This window comes from Pleurodeles waltl, chromosome 5 (genome assembly GCF_031143425.1).
Source record: "Pleurodeles waltl isolate 20211129_DDA chromosome 5, aPleWal1.hap1.20221129, whole genome shotgun sequence".
Taxonomy (NCBI): domain Eukaryota; kingdom Metazoa; phylum Chordata; class Amphibia; order Caudata; family Salamandridae; genus Pleurodeles; species Pleurodeles waltl.
In genome coordinates this window covers 1,040,373,601-1,040,398,700 of record NC_090444.1, presented here as the reverse complement: position 1 = coordinate 1,040,398,700, position 25,100 = coordinate 1,040,373,601, and the positions used below count along the sequence as shown (strand labels likewise).

Sequence of the window (25,100 nt, the reverse complement as noted above, 5' to 3'; positions counted from 1 at the left end):
GGTGTCCTGCACTTTCTTGTCCCTTGCAGCAGTGCTCAGCAGTAATTGGTGGTTACCTTCCCACGTAGTAGCATGCAGGATCCCTTTGTGTTCTTTTTGTTGAATTTCGTGAGGGGGTGGTGGTGCGTTCTGGGTGTTGTAGTGCTCCTGACATTACATGCATGGGTTGGTGACTGCACAGGGGGCTGGATAGTGATTTGTATGGGGGGTTGTGGGCATGCTGGAAACATGGATAGGAGTGTCTGGGTGTCGTCGGCTGGGTAGGGGATGGGGGCATTGTGGTAGTGAGAGGGATGGAGTAATAAAGGCATTACAGGTGTAGTGACTGCCAGGGTATTGTTGTTGACTTACCCAAGTCCAGTCCTCGAGGGAGTCCAGTGAGGCCCTCTGGGTACAGGTTAGCCAAAACCTTCTCCTCCCACTTGGTTTGTTAGGTGGGAGGAGGTGGGGGACCACCGCCAGTCTTCTGTACCGCAATGTTGTGTTGTGATGCCATGGAGCGCACCTTCCCCCGCAGGCTGTTCCATCTCTTCCTCATCCCTTGTGCGTAGATGGGTTCCCACTGCGTTTACCTTGTTGTTGATCCTCTGCCATAGCGCCGTCTTCCTGGCCAAGGGCGTCTGCTGCACCTGTGCCCCGAATAGCTGTGGCTCGACCTTGAGTATCTCGTCCACCATGGCCCTTAGCTCCCTGTCGGTGAAGCGGGGGTGCTTAGGGGGTGCCATGGTGTGTATTGTGGGTGGTTTGTTGTAGTGGAGTTGGTGATGATGCTGTTCTGTGGTTGGGAATGAGGTTTGTGATGGTGGGTGTGCAGTGTTTTAGTGGTGACTGTGTGTGTGGCTTGTGTTATGGTTTGTTCAGTGTATGCGTGATGGGGTGTCAATATGTGTTGTGCTGTTGGCGTAGAAAAGGATTGTGGTGTTTGTATCTGTGTGTTATATAGTGGTGTGGATGAATGTCAGGTGTGTGCTTTTCAAATCGGCCAGTGTGTGCATTTGTTGTTGGCGGATCCCATTGCTGACCGCGGCGGTTGGTACCGGCAATGGTCCTTCTACTTTCACCGACAGCTGCGCTGATTTGTGCATCATTATTTGGTGGGTGGGGGATTTTACTGCGTGGCGGGGTGGTGTGTTCTGCGTTTCTGCCGTCGTTTGCCCTGGCGGTGGGTGGAAGTTGACAATATTTTGGCGATTTCCATTTTTGGTATCATTATTTGGCGTAATGCCATCCACCGCCACTGATGGTCTTATGTTGGCCGTCAGCACGGCAGTCGGTGGTGTTTGCCACCAATTTCAGAATGAGGGCCTCAGTTCCAAAAATACCTGCAATTGCGACATGCACTAGGAGTGCATATTCCACCAGATACACCAATTCCAGAATTTAGCCTGGTAGAAGCCAAGATCACAATGAGCGCACTGGGCAAAGGTGGCATGCCCCAAATCTACCATACCCTGAGCATCAACGCCTTAGGCACCCTGACGACCCCTAGATCTCATTAGGAGGGATGGCTGGAACCAATGGACAATGATAACTGGTGAAACGCCCTGATGACCCCTAGAGTTTTGACTATATCATCACGGCTCAGACTTGTACAGACATATTACTTATATTGTGCATACCTAACCCCTGATAGGTTGTTTAAAGCACATCTCTGGATTGACTGTGCGTGTTCTCGCAGCTCACCAGGCTGAATTCTTCCATATGCCATGGTCTTGTCCTATCATAGCACGATACTTGGAAGAGATGGTATTAGATGCTTCCAACGTCCTAGGAATTGATATAGAAATGTCCCCGCGATTAATCCTGCTGGATGTGCTTGAGGGAGTCAGAGGTACCCTGGTGGACCAAGCTTTCCTGGGGACTGCAGTGCTGGTTGCTAAGCATGATATTGCGACTTGCTGGAACATTTCGAAGCTCCCCACAATGTTACAGTGGAGATGCATAGTTGACTGGTGTGCCTAGCAGGAAAAACAGTGTACGAGGCTTAGGGATGCCCACCCAAACATGGCAAGAAATGTGGTAAGTGGAGTAGGACCACTGGCATTGACACACTGTAAATTGTGTTGATCTAGGGAAGTTGCTGTCTCCGCTGTGTAGATTGTTACATATTGTACTGGTTGTACTTTTATGGGTCCTAACTGTGGACCGTGGCTCTTTGATGAATCTCAGTGTGACTTGCTTTAATTTCAATACAATAATACAAATTTGTTTTTCAAAAAAACTATACAAAAATAAAAGGGATTCATAATTGGTTAATAATAGTCTGTCCACATTGCATAGGATCATATTTGCCAATCTTTTATTGTAAGTATTTCCTTCCCAAATGCTCATGGCCTCAAATAATTTCAAAGTTCTTCTTTTAGGGGTACCCCATAACTTATATGTCAGTCTTCTTAATACATTACGCATAATGGGTGGAATAATATGTTTAAACTAATTCAACATCATAATACCTTGCATCAAACATATTTGACATTATGGGGGTCATTCTGACCTCGGCGGTAAAAGGCCCTTACCGCCGGTCAGAAGACCGCCATAACACCGCCGCGGCCGCGGTTAACCGCCACGGTCATTCTGACCCACAACGGCCAAACCTCCAAAAATCCGTCCTCCACTGCAGCCCGCCACATCAGCGGGCAGCGATAAACTGGAGATGACCAAACCTCCACCGTCACGCCAACAGAAATACGCCCATGCCATTACGACCCACGAATCCACACGGCGGTCATTCAAACGCGGTATTCCATTGGCGCTACACACCGCCGCGGTCAGAATACACACACATCACCAAAACACAGCCACATTGGACAATTTGAAATACACACACCTGATACACATACACACACCACTCCCACACAATCAACCAACTATAAAACACACACCCACAAACCCCTGCGACCATAATTACAGAGAGAAGGAGAGAGAGACACAGCAGACAATCCATAGCAAGACACACTGAGGCACACTACACCATCACACACACCACATAGTAGCACAAAGCACCACTCACCAACATACTCCTCATCACATACACCACCCCACACCTCACCCACACCACCCCATGGCACCCCAAAGGCACCCACGCTTTTCGGACCAAGAACTCCGGGTCATGGTGGAGGAAATCCTAAGAGTGGAACCCCAGCTCTTCGGCTCGCAGGTGCAGCACACCAGTATAGCCAGGAAGGCGGAGCTATGGCAGCGGATCGTGGACAGGGTCAACGCGGTGGGACAGCATCCCAGGAATAGGGAGGACATCCGCAAAAGATGGAACGACCTACGGGGGAAGGTCCGATCGATGGTCTCCAGGCACAACATCGCGGTCCAGAAGACTGGCGGCGGACCCCCACCCACCCCTCCCGAATTTACATCGTGGGAGCAAGACGTCTTGAACATCCTGCATCCTCAGGGCCTCGCTGGAGTAGCCGGAGGAATGGACTCTGGTAAGTCCAATCTCAACTACTATATCCCCCCCACCCCACCAGCATGCCAACCCACACCCCCACCCTCACCCCCAACCCCCCAGCACACATCCTCCCTGACAATGTCTCACCAGCACAACCCACCCATCCCAACACCAACTCCTGCATGCCAACACAAATCATGGGCACCCATCACCTAAGCATGACCACTGCACTAACCCCCCCCCCCCACTAACTACCCTCACAACACCTCCCTCAAGGGAATGCCTGCACTGGGGGACAAGGGCACCCATAACACGCACGCTATTGCACACACAGAAACAATAACCAAACTCTCTTACCCCATGCAGGACCCGAACGACAACACACCAGCCAGGAGGGTCCAGAAGTGTCCATCCCACCACCGGAACAGGCCCACACTGAGGATAGCAGCTCTGTCGACAGTGAACCTGATGACCAGCCCGGACCATCGGGGACCTCTGGGCAGTCGGTTCCCCTCAGGCAGCCACAGGCCACACCAGACCCGACCCCCTCTGCCAACACCAGCACAGCTCCCACCCAGCGGGCCCATGCCTCTGTCTCTAGGACAGCTCAATCAGCGGTGTGTCTGCCACTACAGGGCACCCAGGCTAACCCAACACCCCAACAACAACAGGGACCTGGGGGCAGTGGTAGCGGGCACACCGTCCAGGGGACAGAGGACGGGGGAAACCGGGCAGCTCGGAGGGCTGCTGTGCGACAGGGGGGGGAGGAGAGGCCCAGGGAACCCACTCTCCAAGAGACCCTCACCACCCTCATGGGGGCCTACCACCACTCCCTAGAAACGATGGCGACGGTACTGGCCAGGTTCACTGAGATCCAGGCACAGCAGGAGGAACGCTACATGGGGTTCAGGGAGGAGCTGAGAATCATCGGGACCGCAATGGGGACCATCGTCCTGGCCCTCAACAGGATAGAGGACGCGTTGCGGGACCATGGTGCACCACACAGGGCCCCTGTCACTAGCCCGGACCAGGAACAGCCTACCACCTCCGCCGGCGCTAGTGGGCAGGAGGTCCCAACACCTCGACAGCCCCCCAGAACTCCACCTCCTGCTGAAGAACAACCACCCCGTAAGAAGAGCCTGAGACCAAAAAAAGACAGAGTAGGATGTCAAGACCCCCGCCAGCAGGACATACCCCCTCAAGTCTTCCCACTGTCCCACATTGCCACCCTGTCCAACCATGAACTGCCTATGCTCCATCCTTCCACAGGCAAAAGGACAATGCACCTGTGAGACTGAGAACTGGACTCTGCCATGGATATTCCTCCACCCCCACCCATCACCCTTAGAATCACATGTACCGATATCTAGCACTGTAAATAAATCACATTTTGCACACAAATCTGTTTTGAGTCATGCTGTATTATTAACAAATCTATTACATATTACTGTTCAATTTCTGTTCTGTCAATTAGTCATGACAACATACCAATGTCAATACGCTGTATTTCATGGGCGAACCAAGCAGAAGTCAGGTACTGAGTCAGACAGCACTGAGAAGGGAAGGGAAAGGCAAAAATTAATGAAAAACATCTGTGGGGAACTACAGAAAGTACAGATGCAGGAGGCTATAAGCAATTGTGAAATGGCGTGGGTGATTATTACCTGTGTGTTACTGGAAATACTGTTGTATCACTCTGTCCCTATTGTCTGTGTCGTCCTCAGAGTCTTCCTCCTCTTCACTCTCCACAGGCTCCACGGCTTCTACAACACCACCATCTGGACCATCCTCCTGCAGGAAAGGCACCTGGCGTCGCAAAGCCAGGTTGTGAAGCATACAGCACGCCACGATGATATGGCACACCTTCTTTGGTGAGTACATTAGGGATCCACCTGTCATATGCAGGCACCTAAATCTGGCCTTCAGGAGCCCAAAGGTTCGCTCAATCACCCTCCTAGTACGCCCATGGGCCTCATTGTACCGTTCCTCTGCCCTGGTCCTGGGATTCCTCACTGGGGTCAATAGCCACGGCAGGTTGGGGTAACCAGAGTCACCTATTAGCCACACACGCTGTCTCTGTAGCTGGTCCATCACATAGGGAATGCTGCTATTTCGCATAACATACGCGTCATGCACTGACCCTGGGAACTTGGCATTTACATGGGAGATGTACTGGTCAGCCAAACAGACCACCTGGATATTCATTGAATGGTAATTCTTCCTGTTCCTGTACACCTGTTCATCGTCATTTGGGGGGACTAAAGCCACATGGGTCCCATCAATTGCACCAATGATGTTGGGGATGTGTCCAAGGGCATAGAAATCAGCTTTCACTGTAGGCAAATCACCCTCCTCTGGGAAAATGATGTAGCTCCGCATGAGTTTCATCAGGGCAGACAACACTCTGGATAAGATCTTGGAAAACATAGGCTGAGACATCCCAGATGACATGGCCACTGTTGTCTGGAATGAGCCAGTTGCAAAGAAATGGAGGACAGACAGAACCTGCACTAGAGGGGGAATTCCTGTGGGTTGGCGGATGGGGGGCATCAGGGCTGGCTCCAGCTGGGCACACAGTTCATGGATGCAGGCTCGGTCAAGTCGGTATCGTAGTATTATATGGCGTTCTTCCATTGTCGACAGGTCCACCAGCGGCCGGTACATCGCTAGTCCCAGCGGACGGTGCCTAGGAAGGAGAATATGGAGTACAGAGTCAATCCCCTCACAGGTACGTACAACACAGCTTGCACAGTACAGGTAAATGTATGGTTTGATATGTTTGTATGTGTGCCATTGCAAGGCCTAGGCCTGTGTGACGCATTAGAAATTAAGCCATGTGGGCCCTTGAAATGGCCGATGCCTGACCTGTGAAGTGGGACAATGGGATGTGAGGTCACTGCGCTGGCGGGGCACACCGTGGCGGTAGGCGGTCGAAGACCGCTGTGCGAAGACGCATTGGTTAACATTGAAGCCTATGGGTTTCAGGAGCCAATGACGATGTGCGCCGGCGGTCGCGGTACGCACCGCCGCGGGCGTGACCGCCATTTTCTATCTGCTCAATCATTCGAGACCTGATCATCCACAGGAGAGGACCTATACTGCAAGTGCTGCTGTGAACTCGGTCTGGAAGTGACAATGGCTGCTGCTACTGGTGAAAGGGCCCCCGCCTTCAGTTCAGAAGAGTTGGAGAAGCTCGTGGACGGGGTCCTCCCCCAGTATGCGCTACTCTACGGTCCTCCAGACCAACAGGTGAGTACACTCAGTGCACATTGAATGGGTTATGCCTGTGTGGAGTGGGGGGGATGTAAGTTGGTGGGGTGTGGAGGGAATGAGGAGTGCAACGCACGACAGATGAGAGAATGGGAACCATGGCAAGGTTGGGGAGGGGGGGGGCATGTACTCCAAACATGCAGATATGTGACGGTTTCTCTTTCCCACCCTGTACATGTCAAACAGGTGAGCGCCCATCAGAAAATCGATATTTGGCGTGCCATCACCAAGGAAGTCCGGAACTTGGGGGTCTACAACAGACGGGGCACCCACTGCCGCAAGAGGTGGGAGGACATCCGCAGCGGAACGAGGAAGACCGCAGAAACACTGCTGGGGATGGCCTCCCGACCTAGGAGGGGTGCCAGTCGCACCATGACCCCCCTGATGTCCCGGATCCTGGCGGTGGCCTACCCTAATTTGGATGGGCGCTTGAGGACAGCACAGCAGACACAAGGGGGTGAGTATCTGCACATTCTCCTATCTGTATGCGCAGTGGAGGCGTCTGGGTGGGGGAGGAGGGCTGTGGGTGACATTAGGCCAGGGCGCTCTCTGTAGTGTAGTCCTCTCCCTTAGGCATGGCCCTGTGCCCCCGCCCCCCACCTCTGTAGGGTGCCAAGTGCAGCTACCCATGCTCCAGCATCACACATGTGCGCGTCTGTTGTCCCTAGACCTGTTTGCCTAGTCAGAAGTACTGAGTAGTGTACCCCAAGTTCGCGACTTAGTGCACGAGCCACCTGTGTCTGTCCTCTCCGCAAAGGGTATTGCTAAGGCATGCACTCAACTTTGTTTAATTTCTCCCCCCACCCTAAATCTTTGTCTTCTTGTGTTTTAGCATCATCAGGCGGAGGAGATTTGGCGTCGGAGCAGGAGGGAGCTGCAGGTCACCAGGCCCCGGTGGGCACTGACACAGACACCGAGGGCACCAGTGATCCGGAGGGCGAGGGGAGCACCACAACGGGGGCCGGTGGAGACACCAGCGACACGGACACGTCCTCGTTTGGGAGCTCCCTAGCGGTGGCGGCACCATCTGTGCCCCCGCAACAACAGGTACAGCCGCCACCCAGCGCACCAGCACCGCCCTCCCAGCAGCCCCTCAGTCTTCGCTCCGTGGCCGCTCGGCCAGGAAGGCGCGCGTCTCCTTCGCCCCAGGCACCTCAGCCCCTGCCTCTGTTACCCCTGCTGCCCTCAGTGCGGAGCTCATTGACCTGGTGAGGACGGTCATTGTTGGGCAGACTACCCTTCTGAATGCCATCCAGGGGGTGGAAAGGGAGGTGCATCGGAGCAATGCCTACCTAGAGGGCATTCATTCGGGTCAGGCTGCCCATCAACCAGCGTTCACTGCTCTGGCCTCAGCACTGACGGCAGCCATTGTCCCTGTCTCCAGTCTCCCTCTTCTATCTGCCTCCACCCTTTCTCTGTCTCCTGTACCTCAACCTATCCCCTCCACACCATCAGACCAGCCTGCACACACCTCAACACCCAAGGCCAGCTCATCCAAACATAAGCACCACAGAAAACACAAGCATTCACCCAAGCAACACACAGATGCAGACATATCAACAGTCACTACCACCTCTGTGTCCCCGTCCTCCTCGTCTCCCTCCTCCCTCCCTGTGACGTCTACACTCACACCTGCATGCACCCCAACATCAGCCAGTTCTTCCACCACCAGCAAACCCTCCACTACAGTCCGCACACCTGCAGTCACCACCCCCACTGGCATTTACACGTGCCCTGTGTCCTCTCCCACTGTCTGTCACCCCCTCTTCCAAGACACATAAACGCAGGCAGACACCCAAACAACAGCCAACCACCTCACCACAGCCTACGTCCCAGTCACCTGCACCCAAGGACAGCACACCTTGCTCTCATACAACCACATCCTCTTCCTCCACTTCTCTCACCACTACTCCTACCCCTTACCTTGGTCCCAAGAAATATTACATCTCCAATTTTGACCTCTTTCCCTCCCCCGACCCACCCCCTCCAACTGGGAAAAGTCCCAAGGGCACCTCAGCCACCACCAGCCCAACTTCTACAGTGCAAGTGGTGCATGGCATGTGGAGTCCACCCTTTGGCGGCAGTAACACTTCGGTGAGCAGCAAGGGGACAGCCAGCCCCCCCCCCAGGCAAGAGGACCCGGAAATTGAAGGGCCGCCGTGAGCGGACAGAGACGGCTGCCCCCAAGGAGGTGACTCCGGCCACTTCACCGGCCACAGCAGCCAGGGGAGGCAAGGGGCCGAGAGCCCCATCTAAGGAGCGGAAGGACAGCAGGGCGGAGAGGACAACCACCAGGAGCGCGGAGCAGGAGGGCCCCACAAGCCCCATCCCGGCTGCAAGGGACGACACCAAAGGGCCCAGGACTCACTCCCCGAAGGGGCCTGACACAGCACGGTCGGAGGGCGAGTGAGCAGGGTGTCCAGGCCAGGTCTGACTCCCTTGACATACTGCAAGAGCACCGCTGAACAGGGCCCCGCCGTGAAGACAGGTACCGCTGAAGAGGGCCCCGCCATGCAGAAGAGCGCCGCTGAACAGGGCCCCGCCGTGAAGACAGGTACTGCTGAAGAGGGCCCCGCCGTGCAGAAGAGCGCCGCTGAACAGGGCCCCGCCGTGAAGACAGGTACTGCTGAACAGGGCCCCGCCGTGCAGAAGAGCACCGCTGAACAGGGCCCCGCCGTGAAGACAGGTACCGCTGAACAGGGCCCCGCCGTGCAGAAGAGCACCGCTGAACAGGGCCCCGCCGTGCAGAAGAGCACCGCTGAACAGGGCCCCGCCGTGAAGACAGGTACCGCTGAACAGGGCCCCGCCGTGAAGACAGGTACCGCTGAACAGGGCCCCGCCGTGAAGATACGTACCGCTGAAGAGGGCCCCGCCGTGCAGAAGAGCGCCACTGAACAGGGCCCCGCCGTGAAGACAGGTACCGCTGAAGAGGGCCCGCCGTGCAGAAGAGCACCGCTGAACAGGGCCCCGCCGTGAAGACAGGTACCGCTGAACAGGGCCCCGCCGTGCAGAAGAGCACCGCTGAACAGGGCCCCGCCGTGAAGACAGGTACCGCTGAACAGGGCCCCACCGTGCAGAAGAGCACCGCTGAACAGGGCCCCGCCGTGAAGACAGGTACCGCTGAACAGGGCCCCGCCGTGAAGACAGGTACCGCTGAACAGGGCCCGCCGTGCAGAAGAGCACCGCTGAACAGGGCCCCGCCGTCTCAAGCACCGCTCCGCTGGGCCCTTCCTCTCAAGCACCGCTCCGCTGGGCCCTTCATCTCAAGCACCGCTCCGCTGGGCCCTTCCTCTCAAGCACCGCTCCGCTGGGCCCTTCATCTCAAGCACCGCTCCGCTGGGCCCTTCATCTCAAGCACCGCTCCGCTGGGCCCTTCCTGTCAAGCACCGCTCCGCTGGGCCCTTCATCTCAAGCACCGCTCCGCTGGGCCCTTCATCTCAAGCACCGCTCCGCTGGGCCCTTCCTGTCAAGCACCGCTCCGCTGGGCCCTTCCTCTCAAGCACCGCTCCGCTGGGCCCTTCATCTCAAGCACCGCTCCGCTGGGCCCTTCCTCTCAAGCACCGCTCCGCTGGGCCCTTCATCTCAAGCACCGCTCCGCTGGGCCCTTCCTCTCAGGCACCGCTCCGCTGGGCCCTTCCTGTCAAGCACCGCTCCGCTGGGCCCTTCCTCTCAAGCACCGCTCCGCTGGGCCCTTCATCTCAAGCACCGCTCCGCTGGGCCCTTCATCTCAAGCACCGCTCCGCTGGGCCCTTCATCTCAAGCACCGCTCCGCTGGGCCCTTCCTGTCAAGCACCGCTCCGCTGGGCCCTTCCTCTCAAGCACCGCTCCGCTGGGCCCTTCATCTCAAGCACCGCTCCGCTGGGCCCTTCATCTCAAGCACCGCTCCGCTGGGCCCTTCCTCTCAGGCACCGCTCCGCTGGGCCCTTCCTGTCAAGCACCGCTCCGCTGGACATCGCCATGTCATGCACCGCTGCGCTGGGTCCCGCCGTCTCAGGCACTGTTTATGGTTCACTGTGCCCACCATGCCTCCTCCTTGACCAGTGGAGACTGTCATCCACCGGATGGACTGTGGCTTTGCACTCCCCAGGATGGTGCAGTGGGCAGCCCACCCACTGTAGAGACATTGAGAGACTGTGGCTTTGCACTCCCCAGGATGGTGCAGTGGGCATGGTGGCTCCTCGTGGATCTGGCGTCGTGGACTCATGTGGCTGTGGTGGCCCCCCCTTCCCTTCCCCCTGAGGTGCCTGTAGTTTTAACATCAGATGCCCCTGCAGTGTTCTCTCCAAAGGACTCAGGTCTCGTGTGTGGGCTTTGCCCTTGTTTCGCAGAACATTGGCCCACGGACATGTTAGATTCGTAGGATGTGCAGGACTTGTTACTTCAGTGATACACTGATGTGTATATATTTTTGGTTTTTGTAAATATTTTTCACGGTTGCTCAATTATTTCCAGGTGCTTTTTTTGTACATAAATATTTATTCCAAATTTGGTTGTGTCGTTGTATTTTTAAAGGGTGTTTGTGTGGTGTCACTGTGACTTCCTGCTCTGCATTGGTGTGTACATATTGGGGGGGTGGGGGGGGTCGCATATGTGTATGCCCGTAACCTTTCGTCCTCCCCCCTCCCGTGTGTCGTAGGTGCAGTACTCACCGTTGACCTCTGCGCCGGAGTTCGTACTCGTGGTAGATGAGCAGGTAGACGAGAGCAGGTATGATGTTCAATTCGGGTTCCATGCTGTCCGGATTCCGCGTGGAGTGTCTCGAGGTGAGCGTTTTCCATTGAAAATGTCTGTTTCCGCCGTGTTTTTATCGGCGGGGCTCCCGCCCCGGAAAAGGTGGCGGATTGGTGGGTCGTGATAGGGTGGGCGGTACATTGTCTGCCGCCTGGCTGTTGGTGGTGACCGCCGCGCTGTTTGTTTGTTCCGCCGTGGCGGTCGGAGTGTTAATGCGGCGGGCTGTGTTGGCGGTTCCCGCCAGGGTCAGAATTGCATTTTTTTGACCGCCGGCCTGTTGGCGGGTTGGCCGCCGCTTTATCACCGACCGCCAGGGTTAGAATCACCCCCTATGTTAGTTAGGCAAATGATACACAGGGATCTCGGGTTTACAGCAGAGAATGTGGACTTATCGATACGCTATGGCTATGCCAGATCATATGTGCCTTCTAGCAGAAAATGCACGAGTAGCAGCTTTTACAAACCTATTCTATATGTTCCAGCTGGAGAGATGTCTGCTAGGTCTTATTCACAGAGCCAAACACCTCCTGATGGCTTTGCTGGCCAAATTACACCTCACTATGTGTGTCCCCGCTCATGTCTGCATGGGAGTGGGACCTACTTAAGTGGGGAGAAGCTAAAAGTGCTATCCTTTGTAAACACAGAGGGGCTGGGAGGCACAAATGCAGTGTGACATACTTGTGCTTGCTTTGGCCAGCACAGGCAATATGTCTCCATGACATCCAACTAGTAACTATATATCTGCCAACACCAAATGTTACTCACGCATAGAAGTTCTCTTTGGAATTTATATTCTTTGATGACTCAGCACAGTAGATGAAGGTACGAGGATTAAGGGAAAACGGATGACAGAGGCACAATGAGGATCATTTAATTATCCGATAGTAGACACCCCAGATACCTCAGAGAGACCCACCACCAACAGATTTATCTTCACGCCGAAGTACTTATGTACCCAGACTGCACAAACCGAAATTGCGTATGAGTTACAGATGCATCTGTGAAGTAGCGTGCTGATCAAACAACCACAAAATGTTAGCTTTATTTCTTTTGTGTATTTTTTTTTATTTCCCTTATTAGCATTTTTAAGCTTAAAATGTTTTATCAGTGTGGAGTTTGTTCTTAATGCTTACCCCTGTTTGTGATTATTGTCATGTACGAACCTCCTGTGAGCATTTGTTTGTTAACTATGTTGAAACCTCAATAAAGAAATTAAACAAAAATACAAAAAAATGTTATTTGAGTGGTACTTTGAGACTGGTTTGTGAAATAAACAGGAGAGACTTCTGGCCAATGCTAACTGGGATGTACTGTGTCTCATCCAACTTGCACGTAGCTGATCTATCCCGTACTTAAAAATCGTAGACTAATTGGAAGAATTATTGTGCTCTCATTAAGTGCATCTTCTAATGTACGGTATCCTATATGCTGCATCTCTTTCTGCAATCTCATCCTCAAGTAATCTGCAGGTTCAGTAGGTGCGGAGTTTCTGGGCCTGGGATTACCAGGTCCAGAAACGCTGGGGCACTTGTAGTTGGGTGGTGTGATATCCACCTCGGTGTTACAATTCTAGGTAGCTCCTAATGATGCCTATATTGTGATTATATTACACCCATTTACTTTATGAAATACATGTTTTTATCTTTTTAAGCAGAATTTCAATTCAGCAGTGCTGACTCCTGTTTCGTGAATGAAGGTGAACAAACGACAACAGTAAATTTGATGACTGTCACTAATACAGAAAGAGAAAGTAGAAATGGCCTTATTGCAGGTGGGTACTCCTGACATGTTTCTGCAGTTGGTCCCACAAGACAGCCTTCTCAGTATGCTTTGTCACAATATGTTATACTGTGTGGTACTAATATATATTGTATTTTAACGCAACCTGTGATCTTAATTATCTTGTAGTGTCCATTGTTTCTTTATGTAGCCCCCATGAGACAGAACTAGGCACAGTCAAAGGTTTCATATGAGATGAAGTAGTAGTTGAGGGGGACTAGAACCTGAGTCTGAAGGGGTAAAGCAAAACCAGAATATGGGAGGCCTGAATTGGGAAGCCTTAACCCTCAGACCTCTACGTTTTGACTTGTGACAGTGAGGAGGAGGTAGATGACTGAGTTGAGAACACACCAATAATAATAATGATTTTACTATTACCCAATTCAAGGGTGATCCGCGCATCAACCTTGGAGGGATGTAAGGCCCCTTCTCTCTCTGATGATAAGTGTGCAAAAAGAAATGTCTAAATTAAGCCGAAAATGGAAATGAAATATTGGAAAACATGGTAATAAATAGTTAGATCACCAAGAGAAATATTGGTTAATGCGAGCTTCAGATTAATATTAATTAAAGCTCGGGCTTAGGGTATACTATAAAAGGGAAATTTTACATAGAATTAGTAGAATAGATAAGAAAATATGCTTACTCTAATGTAGTTGCAAGGTTGGGCACCTTTTTTTATACTGTCTTGAAATTTACAGTGGTTCAACAATATTGGGAATGATGAAATTCAGACTCGAAAAGGTGATGAGCCCCACTGAAAAATGCACCATTGATGATGTTGCTGAATGTCTAAGAGAATACAAACTTTTTTTTTATTATTTGAAATAACTTCTTTACTTTTACTATTAGTTTTAAAATGATTAGTTAACCAGAGGTTTGCAGTCGAGAGAAGAGACACTGCAAGAAATTAGGGTGGGGAGGAACCACCAACATTATTACATTGGCTAAGGAGTATGCCCACAGAAATACTGGAAAATTTGGGGAAATTAGAGGAAGACATTAATGGAGGGAATGTGGCAAGTAGCATTTAAACTAAAAGATAAGGATAATGCAGAGTCTATATAGGGAACAGATCACCACCACCTAAGGAACGAACAGTGGAGGTGATAATAAGAAGTACAAGGAAGTGAATTTTGATACAAATGAATATGTGCAGGTCATACTGATGAAGGCAGTTAGCAAATGAAACTTTGATCTTGCATGTTGAACATTGTAATGTTTGAAAAGGAATAACATTTTCTACCAAAAAACTTTGAACGGATGAAAGGCTGAGTTGACTTTACCAGAATTCAAAATTGTTACATATAAGTCACTCAAGATATCAGAAATATGTATGTAACTCACAGAACTATTGTGCCATCATGTGGTGGGAGACTGTGCAAACATTGGAGAGGGGTTTAAGGATGATGGCCCTTCTGGGTAACAGTGACAGCTTTACAGTATGGAAGCATTAGGATTTCAGTTCCATAATTACTCCTCAAGTCTGACAGACGCATTTTACATGTTGGTAAAACTCCTAAGAGGCCTTTGGTTACTCCCTCTTTGAATTGATGATGGTGCCCACAGTCAGCAAGTGAAGAGAAGTCAAGATGTATGAGAGGCGTGTTGAAGCTGGCCTATTTGGAAAAATGCTTGCTGTGTTACTGCACTGACTTGAGTATTTTTGCCAAGACTGCTTTCATGGTGAAACCTGACCCGAAAAGGAGAGGTTGCCACTATGGGAGAATCAGCGATTCAATCCTAGAGGCCCATTTACACATGAAATCCAGTGCCACGCCATCCTTCCAAGACCACTGCCTAGATGGTGTCATGGACAGAGATGGTCCTCTCATTGTAAACTGTCAAACTATGTGAAGGATTATCTTTGTTGAGAGTATAAGCGTCCTTGTCTTTGTAGATGTTTTTCAGGTTGTTACAAGACCTTGCAATGTAGAGTAGAAAAGTTAGCACAGTCAGAGCTTTAATTATGAAAAAAGTGACACCTGCACAATCTTTGATTTGTTTTTGTCACCTGATATTCGTGTTGTTTAATTTTTTTTATAACTACTAATGTCGTTTGGGAAGCGTAGGCTTCAAGGAGCAATTCACTAACTTACTTTCTCATCTGACATACTTATCTCTGGCTGGAGACATTGCCATTCATTACTGCAAGAGGCAATTTCTGTTCACCCGACCTATGGTTAAAGATGGGCCTCTATAATGTCATGGTTAACCACCTTTCACATGTAGTGGGCATTTCTGACAACATTCTGACATAGCTTGGCATAATAATGGGCAATCTTTGGCAAAGAGTAGGCATTCTTAACTGCATTCTGTTATTGTACTATTTGGCTCATGCTTGACATATTGGGAGTATTCTTAGCAAAAGCCTGGATACCCCTGCTAACAGTGGCCCATCCATTACATAAAGTGTGTATTCACTGGAAAAGTTTAGTTATCCCTGCATAACAGTGGCCTTTCTTTGACATGCTGTGGGCATTATTGGTGCAATCAGACGGTTGTACGACAGACCCATGCATGCCTTTACCACGTATGCCTTTACAATAGGCCCATTACTACACATATGCCTTTATAACAAAAATTTAAGTACTGTATTTTGCAGGTAAGTAAAAAGCCTATATATATATATATACATTCCTATATTCCAAAAAAGCCACTCAACTTCGAACACAATTACACAAGTGTTCCTTTCCTTTGGATTTGTTTTTGAAATATTAAGTGATTTGCCACTATCACGAGGGAGGCACCCATGTAATTGTGTTCTGCAGTTGAGTGTTTTTTGTTGGAATATTTTTAAACTGCCAGAATCACACAATTTAGGGTCGTCGAATCACCTGGTACGGTTTGGGCGGCTTGCAAAGGCCACTCTCCGAGGGCAAGCCAAATATTTCCTGCGTGTGCAGGAGCGTGCACATAATCTCAAGGGGTCTGTCCTTGAAGCCAAGCCATTCCGACTTAAACGCCAACTCACTGTCTCTACTCAATCCTCAGTCTCGAGGCAACTCGCCCTGGTTGGAGAGGAGATCAGGCACTCGGTTCTTGAAACAGCAAAGTATATCTGGCGAGCCTCAGCAGCCCGGGTGTACGGTTGGGGGGACAAAAATGGTAAATTGGTACATTGGTTGGCGACCCGGCCGCTAGCGGGTAGAGTTATCCCCGAGATAGTTGACGAGTCTGGCGCGCTCTCCACACCGCCTAGCGACATTGCGAAGAGCTTCGCCACCCATTATGCGCGTCTTTATGATGAGCGGCCCCGGCCACAGGTGGAAAGGGAGGCACCCCTACTTGGAGATGACTTCCTCCCAAGGCTCTCATTGGCCAAAAGATGTAGCCTGGACGAGACCATCAGCCTTGAGGAGGTGGGGGAGGCGATTGCGAAACTGGGTGCGGGCAAGACACCAGGCCAGGATGGCTTTCCGGTGGAGCTTTATAGCAAGTGCAGTGAAATCCTAGCCCCCCACTTACTCGCTGTGTATGAAGAGGCCGAGCAGACAGGCCCCCCTGGCCTTGATCCGGCCACCATAGTGGTGATTCCCAAGACTAGTCCCCCATCGCGGCATTGCTCTGCTTACCACCCTATCTCCCTCTCCAACACCGAGATCAAGGTATTGTCCACGATCCTCGCAACTAGGCTGAAAGAGGTGTTGCCCCTGCTGATTCACCCAGACCAATGTGGCTTCATGCCCATGCGTGGAACAAGGCATTGCATTAGGCGCCTGCATGTAGCTCTGGCGCACCGGGGAGTCTTGACCCCTGCTCTGGCGCTCCTCCTACTAGATTTTGAAAAGGCTTTCAACACCGTGGACTGGACTTATCTGGACCAGGTGTTACGGCGTAATGGGCTTGGCCCCAGGTTTTGCTGCCTAGTGAAGCTCCTCTACTCCAATCCGACTGCGCAAGTGCAGGTTAACGGGGTGATCTCGGATCGGTTCTTCATTTGCTGGGGCACCCACCAGGGGTGTCCCCTATTCCGCTTCTTTTTGCGTTGCCGATAGAGCCATTGGCAAATTTATTGAGGAAGGACCCCCTGATGGACGGATGGTCTTATCCCTCCTGGCAGGAAGACTGACTGGCACTTTATGCTGACGATGTGCTCCTTTTCCTGGCCAACCACGCCCGCAGCGGCCCTCGGGCACTGCAGATCCTGGGCCTGTTCTCGGAGGCCTCTGGCTTGACCCTAAATCCTGGCAATTCCCTGTTGGTGCCGCTGCACCCCTCCAGAGACTGTGTGGACTGGCAGCAGGAAATCCCTATAAGGTGTAACAGCTTCAAATACCTGGGTGTGTGGGTGGCCTTGCTGCCGGAGCTGGCCTGGGCGCTCAACATTTCCCCGCTCACACGGAGGGTCAAGAAGGATCTTCAGCGCTGGCGGACCCTGCCCCTTAACCTACTGGGCAGAAAAGCACTCTACAAAATGATGAACATCCCCCGGTTTCTTTACCTGTTACAAAATTTCCCTCATCCAATGCCACGGAAATGGTTTAGAGATATGGAGGCGGTGGCGAGGCAGTTTTTGTGGTGCGGTGTCTGGCCTAGACTGGCCCTTGGCACTTGCCAGAGGGATGTTTATGAGGGTGGACTGGGGATGTCTAACATCTACTATTATTATCTTGCGATGCACCTGTTGGTGATAAATGACTGGATGGGGGGCGGTTGATCAGATCCGGCGTACCACTTAGAGCTTCAGATGATGTGTTTCCCCAAGGTGCTTGGCGCGCTGTATGGCTACCCCCTCCCCCGGGCGACCCCGGATGTGACAAGGGTGGTATTGGCAGGCTGGCGTGAGGCCCAGAAGGTGTCAGGATGGTGGGCCCGTCTCACCCAGCAGACCCCGTTGTGGCACGGAAGATGGTTGGGGGAGGTCACGGCCTTGGAGTGGTTTCGGTAATGGGAACTCATCGGAATTTCACTGCTTGGCGATGTCTGGGAGGGGTTGCACATGCGGTCCTTTGAAGAGCTTCAACTACACTTTTCACTTAACATGACCCAGTTTCATAAATACCTCCAACTCCGGCACGCATTACACGTACACATCCTGGTGGGCGAGGCCCTCCCAGAGTTCAGTCCCATGGAGGTGAAGGTGTTGATGGGGAGTCTGGGCGGGGGGAGTTTCGCAGATATACCGTTTGTTAGTTCTCAATACTGCCCCGCCTTTAGATAAGCTGCGTCGGTGGTGGGAGGAGTGGCTGGGCCCTATAGACGAGGAGGATTGGAGGGACGCGCTGATGGCCCCTAGGGCCATGACTATAGCCACCCGGTTTCGCGTACTGCAGACATATTACCTACACACGGCGTACCCCACACCCATTCGGTTACACAAGGCAGGTCTCAGACCCCACGCAGACTGTCCCCAGTGTTCTAGCTCTGATGCCGACTTCTATCATATGGTGTGGTCCTGCCCAATTATTGCTTCCTATTGGAGGGCAGTGGTTGCTGAGATCTCTGAGGTCCTGCAGGTGGAGGTGACCACGGCCCCATTGCCGCTTTTATTGGGGGTCATGGAGGGAGTGGGGTCTAATAGAGCATTCTGAACCTTCCTGGGCATGGCATGTTTGGTGGCCAAAAGAGACATTGTGGCAGAGTGGAAAGCAGAGGTGGTGCCGACACTGGCCAAATGGTGCCGTGGAGTTGACTGGTGTTTCCAGTGGGAGAAACTTGTTTACGAGGCGAGAGGATGCCCAAACAGGTTCCGGAGAGTGTGGGGTAAATGGGTGGCAGTCTGGGGTGCCGGGTCTGAAAACGAACAGTAGGTGTCAGGCCGTGGGGCATCCTGCCAAGACAGTCCCCGTTTTCAATTCGGAATGTGTCAGTGCTGTCTATTTTGTTGTTCAGTACTGTTTAGTAGCTGGCTGGGGAGAGGGAGGTGACCTTGTTGCATCCTGCATTTCTCTATTTTTCGAAAAAAAACAAAAAAACAATAAAATTCTTTATAAACTGCCAGAATCACCACAGCCATGAGTGAAGTACCTGGCAAAATGGGACATTATTAAATTTTGAGACGTGTACTACAAAGTGAGCGCCTTCAGGGTATAAATATTATATGGCTAGTGCCGTCACAAGGGTTAAGTAAAGGACAATAACTCCAGGGGAGTAACAGTCTGAGATCAGAAGCCGGCATTTTACAAATTTAATTCTCCTTGTTTGTAAGATTTACGATGGTCTAAAGAACTACTACAGTGCAAAGTGTGCTCACGGAGGTGAATACTTGGACAAGATGAGAACTGTTCTAATGATACTTTGATGACTAATGCCGGCTACGGACTCTATGGAGGCAGAGTGATGTTTGCCGCCCATGTGCAATCACCCAATGGTAGTGTGTCAGTCCTTTCAAAAGTGCATGTTGCAGGATGTTTGGTGCACAGTATTGCCATTGAGAAAGGCAGTTTTGCTGAAAAGCGTCTGGCTCATGTAATTACATCGGAATCTACTTACCCGTGAGTGCTCATTTCCTTTGGATTTGTGTGTTATATAAATATTCACTGAAAAAAACAAAGGTTGCAGGGATGTTATAGTTAGGAAACAGAATTTTTTTTAGACATAGAAATTAACTTTAAAAAACAAACAAAGGTTACATGGACATTCTAGCTAGATTCTGAATTTACTTGCACAAAACCATAGAAAATCAGCAATTATAGTTATGATTAGCACTACTAATTACCCCTCATATTGCATAACTTGTGGTATCTTTGATAACATAATTCATAATATCACTGAAACATTTGCAGTAATATTATTCACCAGTTAGAGTTACCTCAAGTAACTATAACTTGTGCTCTAAGTTAACTATAACTCGCGCCCCGCCTTCCACAGGCTTGTGATCAATAATTTTACTGCAGATATCACAGTGACTTTATCAATGATGTTATCAAGGATGTAATGAGGGCTGTAATTTGTCAGTATATTATTATTATATATATATATTTTTTTTTTTTAGTATTTATTCAGAGGAACAAAACACAAGTAACAAGAACCCCATAAACAGAATTGCAGAGTGAATATAAAGCCGGTTCGTACAGCATGCAAATCCAATGCATTGCAGCCATCGTTCATGATCCCAGAGGGAGAGTCTCTTCACAATTAAGACAGATCGGAGTGTATCCTCAATGTTGGGAACATGGAACATGGATAAACACAAGGCCGGAAAACAGCACAAGAATAATTCACTATTCCGGCTCCAAGAGAATGAGTGACCAACAGAAGAACAGAGAAAGATGGGCATGGGAGAGACGCGGTGGGCGCGGTGCAACCACCCAGTCAGACATATCAACCATGGTGTGCGGGGAAAGCCAAAATCAGAACTACCAATCACATGGGTGAGGGAAATCGTAGCCGCAGCCTCATGAGAGGGACTCCAAAAAGGAGCGCAGTGGAGCCCAGATGTCTCGGGCCGGGAGCCCTCTTGGACCAGTTCCCAGAAAATCATTAATTGTTCTTGACAAAAAGAGGAGTCTTGCAGCCAGTCAGATCCACGCGGGGCCATGCCACGTCCCCAGCACATCGCAACCCTGCGCTTTGCAAGCAGCAGGCCCACTAGTCTTCTATGAGCCGATGGAACGGCATCGACCAGTCCAAGGAGCGCCAATTTTGGGGGAAAAGGCAGGACCAGACCCGTAATTTCCTTGATCGTGTGCATTACCTCCACCCAAAAGGAGTTGACCTCTCCACAATACTAAACAAGGTGCAAAAAGTCTGCACCAGGAGCTCGACACCTTTCTCAGTGCGAATCCGCACGCAGACCCATAGCATGTAAACCTCGAGGGGTGTAATATAACCGATGCAGAAATTTGAAATGAATAAGCCTCAACCTGTAATTAGGGGACAAAGCACGCATATGCGCACAGCATTTCTTCCACGCCTCTTCAGAAATAGTCTCACCAATGTCAACTTCCCATTTAGTTTTTGCAGATACCGCAACACCTCCCCGCTGACCCTACAAGCAGTTATACAGCTTGGTAATAAGTTTTCACTGCAACTGCGCACTACATATCACCTCCAGGACCTGACAGGTCGATGGAGTCGCAGGGTGATCGGAGAAACACGTGCAGAGCATTGCGCAGATGCGCAACACATACAGCCGCCACAATGGGTCATCACAGCTATCACCCAGAGCCGCCTCCGGGGAGATCAATCTCCCCTCCACAAACCAATCACCCAGTGTAGTCAAATTCGATCTACGCAAGAAATCGCGCAGCCTAGTATCACAATGCATTCTCTCATCTGCGACAGCCAACACCGGCATTGAGGGGGCGAAGTGCTCACTCACAGTATCCCAGCGCAGGAGAACAGTCCAGGCTCTAGCAGTGCAAGCCACAGTATTCACACCCCGTGGCTTAGGCCAACAAGGCCACCCGAGAACACCCAACAGACCGTCCGGCCACACCGCATCACTCTCAGGAGCCAGATGTGGTAAATAACGAACCGGGCGAAGCCAATAATATGCAAAGTGGGACTATGCACAATAGTAATAAAGCTCCAAGTCACGAGCAGCAAGGCCACCCAGCTCAAAGGGTAATGTTAACTTCTCCCAGACTATTCTAGGTTGCCAGCCCTCCCAGACCAATCTTATCAAGGCAGAGGGCAGGCGCCGCAGAAAGCTCGCAGTCAGCACAAAAGGAATGTTCACAAACAGTTAAAGGAATTTGGGCAGCTCTACCATCTTAGCTATAGCAATGCGTCCTGCAAGAGCAGCAGAGAACACACCTGTCTTCCAGCCAAGAAATAGCTCTACCATAGTTAGCCATCCAGAGGGTTTCCACGTCTCGACTCAGCCACACACCCAAATAGCGTACCGGACCGTCTGCCCATCAATTGGGTACCGAGAGGGGAACCTCCCTGAGTCATCAGCGAGGGGTATCACAACTGACTTGGACCAGTTAATAACAATGCCAGAAAAAGCGCCGAAGCGCACAACCTCATCAAGTAGGACATCAAGATTTATGAGCGGCTCGCGTAGATACAGCTCAATGTTATCTGCATACATGGAAATCAAAATGGGCCGCTGTCGGAACGGCAGTCCTCGTGTGTTATGGTGTTGTCTCAGGTACGCCGCCAGCGGCTTCATCGCAGTTGCAAAAAGCAACGGAGATAAAGGACATCCCTGACAAGTCCCACGTGCCACTCGAAAAGGGCTCGAAATGCTACCTTTGAGACTCAGTCTAGCTGTGGGTTCAGTATATAACAGACGTATCAATTGCACAAAACGAGCGCTCAAGCCAACCCTAGCGAGTAGCGCAAACATATACTTCCATGCCAGAAAATCAAAAGCTTTAGTGGCATCAAGGAACACCGCAACCGCATCCTCCTCAGGTTCAAGCGAGAGCGCTACCGTGAAGTATGTATGCAAATTATGAGACGTAGACCGGCCCAGTACAAACCCAGACTGATCCGGGAGCATCATCTTCGGCAACAAAGGCTGCAATCGCGCAGCGATCATCTTGGCCAATATTTTGTTGTCTATATTAATCATTGAGAGAGGGCGATAAGAATCACTGCAATGGGGGTCCTTACCAGGCTTGAGAACTGTAACAATCAAGGCCTCGCACAGGGAGGCAGGCAGGATTCCGGTATCCATAGCCTCCGCATATACCTCCAAAAGCTGAGGAGCAAGAATATCAGAGTATTCCTTGTCATATGCAGGCGTCAGCCCATCCAAGCCGGAGGGCTTATCTCCTGGCAGGCTGCGGATCGCTGATTTAACATCTTCAACTGAGAAGGGAACATCAAAATAAGCACGGTGAGCATCATCAAACCAGAGTAAGCTGATCTCAGACAAGTCGGAGGACTCATCTCCTGGCAGGCTGCGGATCGCCGATTTAACATCTTCAACTGAGAAGGGAACATCAAAATAAGCACGGTGAGCATCATCAAACCAGAGTAAGCTGATCTCAAACAAGTAAGTCCGAGCCACCTCGTCGTCCAGCCCGGAAGGCTCCGCGTATAGATCTGCAAAAAAATTTGTAAAAACCTGCATGACACCATCAGTCCCCGTCAGCCGCTCCCCCTCCGAGCAGTAAATTTCAGTAATTTTGGGCAAGTAAGCCCGAGCTAGCCCAAGGTTTACGCAACAAATTTGCCAACGTGCTTCCAGCCCTCTTACCTAAGCAAATCTCTCTCTGGGAGGCCTCGTCATATTGAGAAACAGCACTCCGAAGAGCCGCAAGCGTAGCGCTGGACCAGTCCATCACCAGACTCCTCTCCAGATCCGCTATCTGAGCCTCTAAAGTCACCAGCTCTCGCCACAGCATCCGTAACACACAATGCTGTTTCGAAAGACACACCCCGCGAACGACCGCTTTAAATGCCTCCCACAACGTTCCAGCCGAGCTCACAGACCAGCTATTTTTAGCAAAGTAGTTGGAAATGGCCTCACAAACCTCCCCGCGAAATGCCTCCTCTCGAAGCGCCCCGTGAGGCAGGCACCACATAAACACACATCCAGGACCACCAGGAACAGCCAGCACCAGCTTGACCGGCGAGTGGTCCGACAGTGTGCGGGCCATGTGTTCCACTGACTGAGTCCAAAGCTCCACATCCCGAGTACCCAGCCAACGGTCGATACGAGACCAACTGTTGTGTACGTAGTTAACACAGGTGCCATCTATTGTAGCCCCATGCTTCACCCTTCATAGATCTACTAGAGCGCCCTCAGCCATCGCAGTCGACAGAGCCCTCGCCGCAGCAACGTTCTGCACCCTGGCCATACTCTCACGATCCGCGACCGGGTCCAGAATCACATTGAAATTACCACCCCAAATCACCGCTCTGCCTCCCAAAGACTCAACCAAGCGCCACACTTCACAAAAGAATTCAGGGTCATCATTATTGGGGCCATAAACAGAGACGAGTCTGCAAGGTCTATCTAAGAGCGTACCGCCCAACAGGACAAATCTACCGTTTGGATCTATTATCATCTTATGAGTGCGCCAGTGCAGCCCCTTGCGCAGCAAAATCTCCACCCACCCCTCTTGCATAGCTTGAGAACACCGACCCATGTGCCTCACCAATCCAACCAGCTTTCAACCTGTGCAAAGTAGCCGCAACCTTGTGAGTCTCCAGAAGCATGTATATATCAATTTCCTGGCGCTTTGCGTAAGCAGACATAAGCCGCATCTTTCGCCCATCGTTCAAGCGAAGCATGTTCCAGGGATGACACCGAACCAATGTCACCCCCCCCAGCACCTACTAATCAGCCAAGCCAAGGCAAAATGAAAGAAAATGCAAAAAGAGAGAGGAACAGGCCAAAACAAGAACAAACCCACCCACGCTTACCCCCCCAAACAAGTCAAAGCAAGAACCCCACCCACCAGAACCAAGATAACCCCTCCCGTATCAAACAGAATGAGAGTAGGACACATCCAAGGGGCGAACATCAGGCATCCATCCCACCACCCCAGTGGGACAGGGGAGGAAAGGGCTAGGAGCCACATTGCAAGTAAGCGTCAGAACGGCCAAAAGTAGAGATATCGCATGAATGGAGCATCCAGCCGTCTGGGTAGAAGCAACTCAGCCCATCAACACCCCAGGCAGGTCAATCAGTATCACTTAAAGCCGCCAGGTCAGCAACCGGGGACCCAGAGTCAACAGCAGCAGACCTCCTGGGGATAGCCTTGACAAATTTAGCAGCCAGTTTAGAATCTGTAAGGAAATGCAGCTTGCCGCCATGCTGCACTCTCAGTTTTGCGGGATAAATGAGGGAGAAACGTGCATCCGACTGACTAAGTGCCCGCTTATGCAGCAGAAAGGCCTTACGGGCCGCTTGCACTCCAGGGGTAAAGTCCAGTTCAGTGTTCTTATAAGTTACCGGGCGCCTCTCTCTAGCCAACCGGAAAACAGTATCTCTATTGTGATAATTCAGCAGCCGGACAATGATGGGGCGCGGCTGAGTACCAGACGGGGAACGGGGTCCCAGAGATCT

At 51.3% G+C, this 25,100-nt stretch overlaps 1 protein-coding gene across 12 annotated transcripts in view; it reads left to right on the top strand.

Moving 5' to 3' along the window:
- Positions 1-25,100, top strand: part of LOC138296269 (zinc finger protein 888-like) — a 360,730-nt gene that overhangs the window by 239,849 nt on the left and 95,781 nt on the right. For 7 of the 12 annotated variants that reach the window (XM_069235236.1, XM_069235231.1, XM_069235234.1 and 4 more), the window contains one exon: positions 13,056-13,175. In XM_069235236.1, coding sequence (XP_069091337.1) covers positions 13,056-13,175 — 120 coding nt within the window. The remainder of the gene's footprint in view (positions 1-13,055; positions 13,176-25,100) is intronic. The other 5 variants (XM_069235235.1, XM_069235230.1, XM_069235233.1 and 2 more) reach the window with 1 other exon arrangement.